At 39.8% G+C, this 15,585-nt stretch overlaps 1 protein-coding gene across 1 annotated transcript in view; it reads right to left on the bottom strand.

Annotated features, from left to right (window-relative positions):
* The window catches only part of LOC104965429 (natural resistance-associated macrophage protein 2-like), a 23,351-nt gene extending 14,142 nt beyond the window's left edge, over positions 1-9,209 (bottom strand). The window contains exons 1-6 of the mRNA XM_010794384.1: positions 8,954-9,209; positions 6,900-6,989; positions 5,175-5,335; positions 4,414-4,536; positions 2,471-2,590; positions 1,843-1,936 (exon numbers count right to left, since the gene is read on the bottom strand). Coding sequence (XP_010792686.1) covers positions 1,843-1,936; positions 2,471-2,590; positions 4,414-4,536; positions 5,175-5,335; positions 6,900-6,989; positions 8,954-8,993 — 628 coding nt within the window. The 5' untranslated portion in view covers positions 8,994-9,209. The remainder of the gene's footprint in view (positions 1-1,842; positions 1,937-2,470; positions 2,591-4,413; positions 4,537-5,174; positions 5,336-6,899; positions 6,990-8,953) is intronic.
* Positions 9,210-15,585: the final 6,376 nt, after the last annotated feature.

Below are 15,585 nucleotides of genomic sequence, written 5' to 3' on the forward strand. Positions count from 1 at the left end.
GCTGCTTATAATAAACATATTAAGAAACACGTGAGTTGTCTGACTGAAATGGGAATAATGCCCAGTGTTTTTGTTCTTTTGACTTTAGGGGGCTTCCATCTATTTTTTGTTATTTATAGACTCAGTTTGTTCACATGTAGTTCGTTCAAAATGCTAATTCCTACATCTTTAAATACAGTATGAACAAAACAAAGAAACATGCACAAGTATTTTTCTGTAAGTGAAAACAAAAGTGAATAAATAATGAAAATTAATATATAAATAAATAATTATAAATGTATATTATTAAATAAATGGTGATAATAATCCTTAAAATAAATAGAATAATTAATAAGAATGTATTTTAATTGCACACAGTTACTTTTCTTTTTATATTTTATACCTGTATTTTAATAGAATTTAAATGTAATTTTCGAATCCGTTTCTTGAACATATGTCTACATTTCAATGTGTGGTTGTAAAGCACTTTGAATTGCCTTGATGTTGAGATGTAGCAATACATTCCTTCAAAAAGTATTTTATGCGACTGCATTTTAAATGTTACACAATCTGAGGTCAATGTGAACCAACATCCTGTTTTTGGTTGTTGTTTTTTATATTCCCTCCCCCCTTTTTATAATATCCATAACGGTAGAGGAATCAGAGCTTAATTTAATCCCGTCTCTGCTCACTTGGCAGCACAGAGCTCTGAGCGCTGCTGATAAATGAACAACATCCTAAACTCAAACAGCAGCCAAACATGTATGGATGCAGAGCTAAAAGATTCTCTGAAAAAATAATTTAAATGCAGTTTGAAACCAGACAGTGACCCTGAAAGTGAGAGGACAGTCGAGAAAGCAAAAGCCATGAAAGTATTTCAACATAAAATGAAAAAGAGAAAAGTCTGAGAAAAAACCAGTCAGTGTGTTTCAGTGTTTAAATATAAGAGTGTTATTCAAAGCGCTGTAAAAGAGCCTTTTGTGTCCCTTTATAAGGTTTCTCCACTGTCCATTTCCTTTTTCTGACTGAAGGCCTCGGTGCTTTGTGCGTTTATTGGCAGGCTCGACGAATACTTTGACGGTATTACAATTCTCCTGAGAGAAAAGCCTTCAGTATTCACAGAGAGACTTCCTGAGGCACACATTCAGCGCTTCGGTTTAAGCCAATTTGAAATATATCCTTTGATCTTAAACGTTAGCAGAACAAAAACACATTTCAACAAGATAAAAAATACTTTATAATATCATTTAAAAGGTCCCCTGTTATACGGTTTTTCCTCAACATATTATAGGTCTCAGATAAACACAAAACATGTCTCTGAAGTGTTTGGCTCCAAACACCAAACGTCTGTTTGTATATACTGTATGAATTTTCTTTTCCCTTGTGGACCTGTTTTTTTTGTATTAATACTTACCGCGAAATTTCAAGTGGATAAGTAGCGTTTTTAGGGTGAAACAGTACGAGAAAAAGGATTTGTAGTTGTACAACAGGGGAGGACCCCACATGTTCTCTGTTGAGACTTTGGTCGAAAGTCTTGTTTCCTAAGAGAGAGAAAGTAAACATGAGCTTAAGGGTAAGGATATTTTTGAAGGACTTTTACTCGGACTGAGTCTAAAAAACCGGGTTGGAAACAACTACAGGTATTGGCTAAAAACAAACCGAAACACATTTGGTAATCGGTTAGTCGTGGTTCCATTGGGGGGTGGATAGTGGACTTAGAGGAGGATCTCGTGGGTAACTCAAAGAAAATTGGTTTACAGAGAGTCTCCCCGCACCCCTCCCCGAGGAATAAAAAGGTAGATTTCATTGTCTGTCTCTTAGTTCGTGACCTTTGTCCCCGACTTTGTTCCCCGTAAACCCATTCGANGTTGAAAGCGATGGCGCAGCCGATCACTTCCTGCATGTCGGAGCCGATGATGGCGATCTCCACCATCAACCACAGGATGATACGAGGAACCTGACACAACGCACAGGAGAGAGACGTGAGGTGTTAATGTCAGCAGATATTCAGTATTCAAGCTAACAACAGGTTAGTGAGAATTACTGTTAGACGGAAATAACACATAATGGAAATTCAGATATACATTACTCTAAAAGAAGCAATATGGAAGCAGTCAAAGGTCTGAATATTGCAAAGCATTCTGTTTGCATACTTTGTAATATGTATATATTTAGATACTAATGACTTCGTTTGTATCTTTTATCTATCATTTATAGCTGTAATCGTATTTTACAGTGTGTATAGCACATGACACCCTCTGTCCTTACACCCCTGCAGCAGATGAGGAAAAACCTCAACAGAAACCCCTCAGTTAATGGGGACAAAGGCAAGATGACTCCCAGGAAGAACATAAATGCAATAAATGTTGTTTGTATAGATTGAAAATAGAGCTACAGCTGGTCATTCATTCAAGCTTTTTCATTAAACCAACATTAGTTCTGCTAAGAAGGCAAGGCACTGAAGATCTCGTGCAAACAGCCGATGTCTCACCCTGTGGTACTGCCGGTTGCAGACCTCGGCGAGGTGCATCCCCGTGACGACGCCGAGTCGAGCGCCGAGCCGCTGCAGCAGCAGGCCGATGATGGTGGCCGCCAGCAGCACCCAGAGGAGCTGAAAGGAGGGGACAGCTGTTAATGTGACGCTTTCATGAGCTTAACCAAGAGTCAATGCAGTCATTAAAGTTGTGAAATGACAATAGAAAGAATTCATCAGTTTGTAGATGTCAAATCTTCTTTGTAAACCTGAACAAAGCTGGGAAGTTATTTAGCACATTGGATTCAACATGTATTCAAGGAATTATATTATTAGCACATTTTTATTGTTTTCCAGTCATTCACTTCTGTTATTTCAGATACCTGCCGTTCCCCACCTGTGATTGGTCATTTTAAACACAATAGCTAAAGTTTGATAGAAGTATGGTCAATGCTGTTGAGCTGCTTGCCACCTGAACAAAAGAGATATGTGAGGAAAGACGTGTTCATGTCACTGCAGGTGATTCTTTATTGACATTAAGTTGCTACAAAAACTAGAAAACACTCATTTACAAACACCAAAACCACACTTTAAAAAGTATTTGTAAAACCTCAATGTTTCATAATTTGTACAATAATTTCTTAACACATTCTTTTCAACATTTGACTTCTGCAACTTTCTACGGGGTAATTTACAATTTACGACGTTACATTTTTTTTGGCAATGTGTCATTTAAAGAAACGAATAAATCTTTTACGCTCTGTGTTGATGCCATAACATCTGCATCCACTTCCCCTTCTGCAACACGCTCCTGAAGTCTAAACAGTGGAAAGGAAGTGTTGTTTTATTGTTGCATCATCCTCATAAAACATCAATATAATACTTACTTAAAACACAGGATATTGTCTGATAAAGTTGTTTTTGTTATGTCTTAAACACTTTTGGGGAATTAAATCATCCAAAATAGTTTCTGTGCATTTTATCCGAATAATGTTGGGACATTAAGTATTTAAGAAACACAAAAAGGGAGTTTTTGGTCGGTATTTTTGCAGCTTTAAGTGAACTGAAACTGGAGAAGAATGACCCAACATTGGCCTTAGGGTCAGGCGGAGGGCTCGGTCACTCTCTGTGAATATTCACTCCGCCTCTCATTCACTTTATTAAAAGCTCTTTTCACTAATGAATTCAGGAATGTGTTAGCAGCTCTCTCTCAGGACAAAGTTCACCTGTGTTAAACTTTGACCCGCAGTATTGATAGGCTCTCTAATGTCGGGCAAACCTGAGAGGGAATGGAAGTGACCCAGCATTCAGGAAGTGTGAATGGTATTATCTTTTATATGACTGAGTGTTGACAGAACAAAAACAACGAGTGAGAGGGAAGCTGCCTGTCTAACCTTTATTTTACCAGGATAGGTCTCCTTGAGATTAGAAATCTTTTCCACGAGAGTCCTGGCCCAAGACAGGCAGCAGCACAGTTACAGACAACTTAAAACAGTAACCCACAATCATAATCACAATCATAACCCAATGTGCTAATACTCATTGTGCAATAACAGGCTTACAACATTACATATTATTTGTACCTTGTCACTTCTGGTCTGAGTTTCATAACCTTATGTGATTGGGTGTGACAATAGAAATGAGTGGTGAGGGAAACATTTATTAATGCAAGAATCAAAATTCCTACCTCCCTCAAATTCCTAATGGATTCACACTTTTAAAAAAACGATTTAAGCAGTATTTACACTGTTACTCCACCTATGTTTCGATAAAGTGAAGATTTGTTTAGCCTACGTTTGATACATGCCCTGATAGAATAACTGTATGCTGTTGAAAAACAAAGCGAAAACGATTTTAAAAGCTTTTCTCTCAATAGAGCCTAGACAGTGTTACTGATGGACAGTAATCCTCCACACTGAGTCACAGTGTCTGTTATGTGGTCTAAACATGGCGTTAGTTACCTTAAAGCCAGCTTTAGCTCCAGACTGCAGGTCCGACTCGATGTTCCCGGGGTCCAGGTAGGCGATGCTCATCAGGAAGCCCGGCCCCGTGAAGGCCCACAGCTTCCTGAAACTGAAGCACTTCTGCAGGACACAGAGAAATAAAGTTAGCACTCTAATCTTAACTCAAGGAAAGTAGTACAATTACAGGGTATACATATTATGTTACTGGCAAAAGTCCTGCATTAAAAATGTTAAGTAAAGGTAAAAACGTGGTAGCATCAAAACACAGAAAAAGCATCAAAACAAGAAGTATTGATTCTGTATTGATTCCATTGCAGAAAAATGTATATTGATTTTAATTATTAATGCATTATTGTGTTGATCACTTAACTGTTGCAGCTGGTAATTAAGGAGCCTTATTTAATGACTAGGGGTTAACTTGTAATTAATCAAGATATCAAATAAATGTATCTTAACATATAAAACATGACCAATAATTTAATGATTAAAATGTGATATACATCTGTAATAGTAGTATTAACTGAAGCTTGAATAAAACTGCAATTGTGTTGCAGAAGTACCCCAAATTGTAATTAATCCAGTACTTTTGTAAATGTACGTTATTCGCCTTTGTAACACTGACAACATCAAACAGTTCATACTTTATTGCTTGCTTATAAATGTAGCAAAAACATTCTTTAAATCTCTAAAATGATTTGTCTTTCTTTGCTTTGTCTTTGATTACAGTTTTTCTTATTTGGTGCTTCGCATTGATTTACCTCGCTGTCCTCCTCGGGAACAGGGACCTTTTGTTCAAAGTAGGTACTAGAAACCGGTTCATTATTCTGGTTCTGGAGGAAGACTGAGGGGGCGGAGCCTCTGTGTGTGTGCGTCGTCTGGATCACTGATTTCTCTCCCTCCATGTCCTCGACTGAAATATCTTAGAAAACAAAAACTACACATCACAAATCATACACTGCGGTAAACACACACATATCCACAGTAAATGACTCCAACACATTGAGACAGTTGATGTCGGCACCTGCGTCGTGAAGAGGCAGTTTCTGTTCATTAGCATAGCAAAGTAACACTTGTTTTTTTTAACTCTGATGTGTGTTTTGGGTGCAAGACAACATCCTGTATGAGCAGCTGAGTCTTTATTAATGCACAACTGAGCCTGTAAAGCTCAGGTTAGATGATGATAGAGAAAGATGAGGTAATCAAACCCATTCTTAATTAGAAATGGAAATACAATTTACGCATATGTGAAGCTTTTCAGGTTTTTTTAATGTAAAATCTGAATCTGAACTAACTTCACTTCATACTCAAGTAAAGAAAATTCACCACAAAAGTGTACCTAAGTGCAGTACTAGAGTTAATTTACTTTATAGTATACATCATTTATAAAAAATGAGATTAGATTAAACTTTGTTGTCATGGAAAATGCAGTTTAGCATCTAACCAAAGGTGCAGACACCAGTGAATAGCAAAGTTATGTACAGAGTAACGTACACGATAAGCAGTAAATAACTCAAATGTTCCCGTAAGAAACTGAACTAAAATGAATCATTCTAAGAGTCTACAGCCATGCTAGCGGGGGCACAAAGCCCATCAATGAATACGCTAACATGGTGATGTTTAACACGTTAAACATCTGTCTTTTAATCATTAAATAATACGAGAATTAACGTACAACTCATCTAACTTCTGGACAAACAGGTATGATTGGATTGTATTAAAAGCTGAGCTAAAATCTACAAATAAAACACCTTTATCCCTCGAGGTCGTCTTAATGTTTGCTGATCACATCATTTTAAAACTCATTCTATTGCTATTATTTTCCTGTGTAAAACACTCTAAATTGCCTCTGAGTTGTAAATGCGCATTATAGGCTTCCTGGAAATACAATTTAATTGCCCGGTAGATGTCAAGGTAAAACGTTTAACAGCTGGTGTTAAATGTAAGGTCACAGGATCACTAAGGTCACCAGGATTCATCATTCATTCAGGATTCATTTGGAATATATGCTGAAATGTAATGGCAGTGGTTGAGATATTTTAGATATATCAGTCAGGACCAAAGCAGTGACCCACCATCATTTCTATCAAGAAAGTCATGTTGCCTTGAAGGGGCTCTATTATGTATTTATATATTCTTCTCTTTCCTGTAGTGTGTTATATACGTTTTGGTGCATGTAAATGGTCTGCAAAGACTCAAATCCCCTAAAAGCCGTAAACGCCATTGGACAGCACGTGCACATTGTAAGTGATGCTAAGGGGCGGGACATCTCTAAGTTAACCAATCAGAGCAGACTGCGCTCTGGTTTCAGACAGAGGGTGAACAGAGGTGCTGCAGCACAAGCAGTATGAGAAGAGCTTTTTGAAAATGAAAGCATGGAGACATGTCACAGTAGAGGCAAAAATAAAAACATGAACCTGAAAATTATGCTTTAGTGTGCAGGAACAAAACAAAAACATAAGTTGTCAACAAGCAAACATCCTCACCTTGTCCTCCGTTCTGCTCTGGCTCCTGGTCTGTGGGAACACTGGGAGGCAGAGAGGAGATGTGGATATCCTCCGGAGGACGGTCTCTCACTGCAGGCAAACGGGTAATCAAACTGAGATTATAATGACCACCTATTTCATCACAGAGCACACGGAACTAAATATTCACATTCAGACAAATCATGAGAAAAAAGTGGAAAGATAATCACCTCATTATTGTAAAGTAAAGTTATAATGTCAGTCATTTGTTCTTGTCGGAAAGTATTTCACCTCTGAAACAGGTACTTTTTTGTGTTTTTTAAGGGGTCACTTGTATGGCATGACAGTATACTCACATACTGTACATAAATACAAATGTAGGTACTTTTACTCCACAAAAATAATGTGCAATTCTTATATAACTATTTAACAGCCTAAGGTTATTAATATAAGTATAATTAAATAATAACATATGATGTATTATTAATGATGAAGCTACCCGGCAGCACAAGATGTATTTCAAATTAGCTATATATAATGGATTAATCTAAAATGGACCATCCTGCATAATGAGTACTTTTACTTTACTTTACTTTATATTTTGATGATAATACTTTTACTAAAGTAAGATTTAAAGTAGGGCTGCTCAATTAATCATATTTTAAATCGCAATTACGATGTTGGCTTGCAACGATTATGAAAACAACATAATCGAAATAAAAGTTAAAAAAATTTTTTTTATTGGTTTTTCAGTTTAATTATACTTAAAGTTCAGGGTAATCAATTGTTAAAAACTTAAAGTTCACATTTTTTTTTCAATAAATGGATGTTTTCAAAGTAAATATTATTGTTTTTAATAATCGCGATATTAATTATTGACCAAAATAATCGAGATTATGATTTTTGCCATAATCACACAGCCCTCATTTAAAGGCAGAACCTGTACCTGTAATAAAGTAATGCTACTTGTAAGTAAGTAATACTCTGAGTACTTCTTTCTGTGCCATCTGAGTGTGATGCAGCCTCACCTCAGCAGAACAGTGACTTTCTGTGAGATTTTTATGGGGACGTTAGATTACGCCTCAGGAAATGACGGATCCCATTGAGCACGATGAGCTCAATGTGAACTTTGTTACCCTATAAATCCTTTTACATAAATCAGGGGAAGTGTGAGAAGAAGAGTCATCTCAGGTAAAAGTAGGTAAATGTGACCCCTTTAGACAGAAAATAACGATTCAAAACTTATCAGACTTTTTTAAAATGTAAAATAGAAAGTGGGCATATAATTTAGGAGTAAAGAGTACAAGTTCCCTCCAAAATGTAGCGGGGTAGTAGAAAGTACCAAAACAAATAAAGTACAAGTACCTCAAATGTGAACTTGATATTTACAGTTTTCAACATATTATTTTGGATGTGTTCATTTAAATAGCATACATTAAGCAAAGATGTTTTTTTTTCAATTTTGGAAGCTAAACCTCAGCTCCTATAATAAGTCTATAACATATAGTGAGAGTGTGAAATACAGATACCCAGATTCTAAAGTACAAAATGTCCCCATTGAAACTCATTGAAACCACAATGTGTACACCATAACAGCAAAACAACATGTATTATATTAATCCAGGCTTTAATCTAGAATACAGACTTCCTAATTGTACTGTTTACTATTATTTTAACTATGATTTAGCCATTTTCTTATGTGTGTCTTATGGGACAGAAACATAGGCCTACATATACATATTTCCTTGGTTCCCAATGGGTAATGTCTGCTGTATGAAGTGTATGATGCAATGCATTAAACAATGTCATATCATTAAATCATTGACATCATTAAATAGATAACCTACTATTGAGTATAAAGTAATTTCGTGTGGCTTTAATTCACACTTGGTAGTTATGAAAAGATCCAGGACTGAAGTATTTAACTATATTTGTTCCTATTAGGACATCAGAGCAACTTCTTTTTGTATATGGCAAGGAACAAGAGGTTTAGCAGATTACTTTAAACGTGTAACTCCCCTTTTGTTTGCTTTAGGCTACAAATAGTGTTGCGACATTTCATCAAACGGACTTACCTGACCGCAGGAAGGAAAACATCTTCCTCCTCTGTGTCATTTTCGGGCTGTTTAATCTATATTAAAAAAAGGTCTAAAACTTCAATCGAAACTCCTCTCCGGTGTGATGTGACTCATGCTGTCCCCTCTCGGTTCCCAGGTGTTTCAGTGGAGCACAGCGGCAGGTTGGACACCGTCCCTCCGGTGTGAGGAGCAGACTCACCGGACAGGTAAGGACGGAGGGTGGCGGGGGAGGAAGCAGACACACACACCTGCAAGTTTCACTAGTTATCCTGAAGTCACATGACCCGGATTCCAAAGTGAAACAGTCTAAACTGATCCTGGATCAGCCGGAAACTAGACTCACTTATTTCAAAATAAAAGACTGTAAAACACCCTAGTCTAGTAGCAGCAGAAAGGAGTGTCTTTTTAAATATCCTAACAGGATATGTATTGTGAAGAATAAGCTGACCAGAGCAGCAGCAGCCACTGGGTGGAGACAAATACTTACTGAACTATTCTTTGACACATTTCGTTTACAAACAAGGTTTTATTTATCGTGTACATGGGATGTAAACTGAGGTGTTTTTCTACTGGTTATTCAGTGTATTTATATATATCTTTATCATATTTTGACTTTGGGATGTATGTATTACTTCCTCTTATGTTATTAAAGTAATGTAATAGTTATTTTGTGTAAAACCTACGATAAAAGCTGAAAATATGAGTTGAGATTTTTGTTTTCAGGCTTCATTGATTATCCTTGGGAGCCCAGATAGTCATACGAAATGTATCAGTTTTAATGTTGGTGTCTGGATTTAACCAGATTTTTTTTTACTTTACTTGAATTGATCGATTGAATCTGAGCAGCTTGAATACAATTTTTTATATATTTGACGCTTAAAACAACATAAAATCAGTTTTACTTGGGCTGCAACTAATTAAGATTTTTCATTTCTGGTTAATAGACCAACTACTTTCCCAATTAATTAGTGTAAGATCCAAAAATAGGCAAAAATATCCACTTGTTTCCCAAAATAACTATCGTGTGCTATTTAACACCACCCAATAGTCTTTTTACTATTCAATAAAACAAAATATAAATATTAGAGAGGCTACACCCAGAGAATAATTTGATTTTTTGTGCATGAAAATAGCTCAAGTGGACTCTATGAATTGCCTACTTGATGCAGCTTTACTCTGATTAAATGTAATCTGTTTTCGAGGGGTTTTAGTCAGATTAAAGGGGCGCTATTTTTGCTTTTTGGGGGTTTTCCCTTTCCTGTGGTGTTTTATATGGCTTTAGTGCATGTGAATGGTCTGCAAAGGTTAAAATCCCAAAGTTCCCTCCAAAGGGAGTTTCTCTCCCGCACACCCCCCCCCCCCCCTCCCTGCCTGACATGCCTCCTTTGTTTATTGCTTTAACACAGTGACATCGCTATGTAACACTTGCGCTTCTATTAGCTAGCGCTCCAACACATTGTAAGGCTAAGGGTCAGGAAATCTCTATGTTGTTGACTAATCACAACAGAGCCGGCCAGCTAACCAATCAGAGCAGACTGGGCTCTGGTTTCAGACAGAGGGTGAAAAAAGGTGCTGCAGCACAGGCAGTATGAGGAAATAAAGAGCTTTTTGAACATTAAATAAAAAAGATGTTAGAGGCACAAAATACGATTACGAAACCTGAAAATTAGCAAAACAGGGCCCTTTTAAACAAGGTAATAAATAAAAATCCTTTTTGCAGTTGATGACGCTGAAACAACATATCATCACTTACAGCAGACAACGACACCCTGCAGGCCACGCATGCTTTAAGCTTCAGGAAAAGAAGAGACAGAGTGAGAATGAGTAGTAAGAGATCGTCTGATCCCCATTTTTAATCCAATAGTTTACTTATTATCAAATCTGAATCAGCACACAGCAGCAACAATCTGTATTTTAGCTGAAATAGCTGTAACACACTGCCATTTGTCATGTTGACAAAAAGTGGGTGCAATGAAATCAGATGTTTCTAAAGTGTTTATTTTTTGCAAGCACCATTCGAAATAGAGCAACTTTGTCATGTGCTTATGTTATGTGATGAAGAATAAATTATATACCCATGCAAAATTCCCTGTGAAATGTACATACGTATCTTTATTGCAGAAAGGTTAAGTGTCACTGAAATTCTTTTTTATCTTTTTATTTTTTTTACTTGTTATGACTTATTGTTCTGTTGTCGCCCCTGTGTTTCTCCCTCGTGTTGTTTGTTTCAGTTTTCGGTCTTTTTTTTAACCAGCATTGGTTATCTTGTAGAAATGTTAAAGATCATTACACATAGTCGTCTGAAAATGCTTGGCATGTATGGAGTTACATTGTTTCCTCTGAAATCATACATCCGTACAAAATCAAAATGAGTAAAAAACAAACCAAAAAAAGAGAAGATACAAATCAAACCAAGAGGTTAAAATCAAAGAAACATGTCTTTGTGCATCCTGATATTGAACTGGAAAAAACGTCTCGTCATCTTGGATTAGGTTATAAAGCCTGTTACACTTTTTTTCCTGCATACATTTCATTTTCATGTCTTTTTAATGCATCCATCAGTTCTTTAATTATTGAAAAGGAGAATCTGGCCTCTTACAAAACACGAGGAGGGATCCTCAAGTGTCTGTCGACGAGGCGTCACTCACATGAGTCTGTAGTTCTTTAATAATAGGTCCACGAGGCTCATTTACATCAGGTGTATCCCACCACGCATGCCCCGGTGCTTCTCATACGGTGGTGACCCTCATCACCACCTCCCTGCTGGCGACGGCGCTGATCCGCGGGTCGTGAGGCCGCAGTTGGCTGAGGATGTGCAAGATGGTGTATCCACAGTGGTGGTTCAGAATAGTTCTTAACCTCCTGCTCTGTCGCCCCGCGCTACTGCTGGCCAGACCGTGAGGGTTTCCGCGGGATCCGGGCGCCCCCGTCTTTCTGTTCGAGCTCAGCGGGTCGCCCAGGTCCTTTGATTTCTCATAGTTCAGTACTTTCCACTGCTGATTGACAGCCTGCCACCGTTTGAAGATCCGATACACTGACGATCCCTCGTGGATAATGAGGCCTGGGAGGGGAGAAGAAGGAGAAGGGTGAAGGAGAGTGCATCAATGAATCCCCTCTGCTTAACCTCAACAGTCAGCTGTAAGTGCACAAATGTGTTTTGTCATGGACTACGTGTGTCTATCCGATGTAGCTTTATAAAATCCTTTTTGAGGTCCATTTTAGAGTTGAGGGGGGGAACAAAAACCTAGTTCCACATGTGTCAAGCGGGTAAATCTAAAGAGATGATGCTGGATGTGATAAAACTTAAAACTGAACTGTAGGAAAAAACCTTGTGTCTCCACAGCTAGTCTAGCAGCTTCCACTAAACTCCATACATCCACAGCATCACTGAAATAAATGCACCAGGGAGCGATCTCTTACAGAAAAAGTAAACCATTACATATGAATACAAGTCTAATCTAGACTTACAATAATAAACTTAAGGGGCCCTTTTATGCTTTGTGGCATTACCCATTTCATGGGATGTGCTATATAATTATTGGTGCATGTAAATAGTCTGTAAATGGTAACATTTTCCGCAACATCACTACATAACACTGGCGCTTCTATTGGCTAGCGCTCCAACAAATTGTACGTGATAGGTTAAGTGGCGAGACATCTCTAAGCGGTTGACCAATCACAACAGAGCCGGCCAGCTAACCAATCAAAGCAAACAGGGCTCTGGTTTCAGACAGAGGGTGAAAAGAGGTGCTGCAGCACAGGCAGTATGAGAAAAATAAAGAGCTTTTTGAACATCAATGCATGGAGACAAGTCACAGTAGAGACACTATACATACAAATATAAACTTGAAAATGAGCAGAATATGTCCTCTTTAATAGATCCAAATCTACATATTTTAGGAAAAGAATAAGAAAACGGTGGGTTACGTATTGTAACCCTAGTTATATAAGCACAGGCGGAGCCCTCTACTGGACTCTATGGGTACTACCTCTCAACCATACTATGTGAGCATTCATCAACTGAGATATCTATAACCGGGGCAGGCCTACCTGAATGCGCACGCAAGCCCACCTACATAAGGCGGCCTCGCCTCCTGACTGTCATCCTACACTTCTCTTCAGCAAGCGGCAAAGGACAGGCAGGGCCCCGTGTAGAGGGCTCCGCCTGTGCTTATATAACTAGGGTTACAATACGTAACCCAGCGTTATAACCTCACACAGGCTCCGCCCTCTACTGGACTCTTATGGGTACACGTGGTGGAGCCCTGATGCCTAACGCCCTGATCGTCCAACACAACATCCGAGTCACACACCTGCCCCTGACCGGCTTTTGGCTAACAGCACTGCACCGCAACCTCCTCTCCTCCGGTTGTGGACCGGGAGAAGTGGGGGCCGCAGTTTACGCTGGCTGGTGGCCACACTCAGACACGATTACCTCGTGAATAGTGTGCCTGGAAAACGTGAGAAGGGTATGGGACACATAAGGTGCACTAATGTCCATGGGGGGGCAGATACCTGCTGACCGCACAGCCCTCCCCCCTCACTGCAGTACCTGTGTTGCCGCAGCAAGCACAGATGATGAGAAGCGAGCCCAGACATGTCTTAGCGCTCAGTTGTTCCGTTGCTCGCTGAGAAAAAAAGGATGACAGTCAGGAGGCGAGGTCCCGCCTTATATACGGTGGGGCTTGTGCACGCATTCAGGTAGGCTCCCGCCCAGGGGGCGGCTACGGTTATAGATACTCAGTTGATGAATGCTCCGCATAGTATGGTTTGAGTAGGTAGTAACCATAGAGTCAGTAGAGGGCGGAGCCTGTGTGAGATATAACTAAGGTACGTTCTTGTATCATACACCAGCCCTTAAAAAAGCTCAACTCACACAGGCAAAAGAAAGTTCCCACTATGATGCTGAGCTTTTTAAGGCTGGTGTATGAGACAGAAGTACCTTAGTTATTATCTCACACAGCCCGCTCCGCCTCTACCTGGACTCTATGGTTACTACCTCTCAACCCATACTATGCGAGCATTCATCACACTGAGATATCTATAACCCGTAGCCGGCCCCCTGGGGCGGGCTACCCTGATGCGTGCACAGCCACCGCTATATCAAGGCGGCCTCGCTCCTGACTGGTCATCCTTTTTTCTTCAGCGAGCAGGGAACAACTGAGCGCTAAGAATGTCTGCGCTCCCCCCTTCTCATCATCTGTGCTTGCTGCGGCAGAGCACGGAACTGTGAGGGGGAGGGGCTGTGGGTCAGCAGGTATCTGCCCCCACCCAGGACATAGTGAACTTATGTGTTCCCATACCCCCTTCTCACTGTTTCCAGGCACACTATTCAGCCGAGGTAATCGTGTCTGAGTGTGGCCCACCAAGCAGGTAAACTGCGGCCCCACTTCTCCCCGGTCCCACAACCGGAGGAGAGAGGTTGCGGTCGTGGTGTTAGCCAAAACCGGTCAGGGCGCAGGTGGTGACTCGATGTTGGTGTGGCCACCGCGGTTTAGGCATCATCTGTCGCTCCACCCACCTTGTACCATAGAGTCCAGTAGAGGGGCGGAGCCTGTGTGAGGTTAAACGCTGGGTTACGTATTGTAACCCTAAGCTGTATATACAGCACAGGCCGGAGGTCCTCTGCTACCACGGGGCCCCCCTGCCTGTCTTTGCCGCTTTGCTGAAGAGAATGTAGGATGACAGTCAGGAGGCGAGGCGCCTTATGTAGGTTGGGCTTGCGTGCGCATTCCAGGTAGCCTGCCCAGGGGCCGGCTACGGTTATAGATATCTCAGTTGATGAATGCTCACATGAAGTATGGTTAGAGGTAGTACCCATAGAGTCCAGTACAGGGCTCCGCCTGTGGCTTATATAAATAGGGTTACAATACGTAACCCCACCGTTGTTCTATTCCTTTCTTCCTAAAAATATGTAGATTTGGATCTATTAAAGAGGACATATTCTGCTCATTTTCCAAGTTCTATTCTGTATGTATACGTGTCTGTACGTTGCTTGTCTCCATGCATTGATGTTCAAAAGCTTTTATTCTCATCTGCCTGTGCTGTCAGCACCTCTTTTCACCCCTCTGTCTGAAAACAGAGCCTGTTTGCTTTGGATTGGTTAGCTGGCCGGCTGCCGTCTGTGGATTGGTCAACCGCTTAGAATCGTCTCGCCCACTTAACCATCCGTAAAATTGTGTTGGAGCCGCTAGCCAATAAGAAGCCGCCAGTGTCCTAATCGATGATGTTATGGCGGAAAATGTCTACACAGATTCTCTACACGACCTATTTACCATGCACCAATAATTATATATGCAACATCCATGAAAATGGGTAAGCAACAAAGTCATACAAAGGGCCCCTTTAAGTTTATTATTGTAAGTCCTAGATTAGACTTGTATTTCCATATGTAATGGTTTACTTTTTCTGTAAGAGATCGCTCCCTGGCTGCATTATTTCAGTGATGCTGTGGATGTACTGGAGTTTAAGTGGGAAGCTGCTAGATAGCTGTGGAGACACAAGGTTTCCTACAGTTCAGTTTTAAGTTTTTATCACATCCCAGCATTATCTCTTAGATTTACACTTGACACATGTGGAACTAGGTTTTTGTGTTCCCCTCAACTCTAAAATGGACCTCAAAAGGTTTT

Source organism: Notothenia coriiceps, unplaced genomic scaffold (genome assembly GCF_000735185.1).
Source record: "Notothenia coriiceps isolate Sejong01 unplaced genomic scaffold, NC01 NC01_scaffold00037244, whole genome shotgun sequence".
NCBI lineage: Eukaryota > Metazoa > Chordata > Actinopteri > Perciformes > Nototheniidae > Notothenia > Notothenia coriiceps.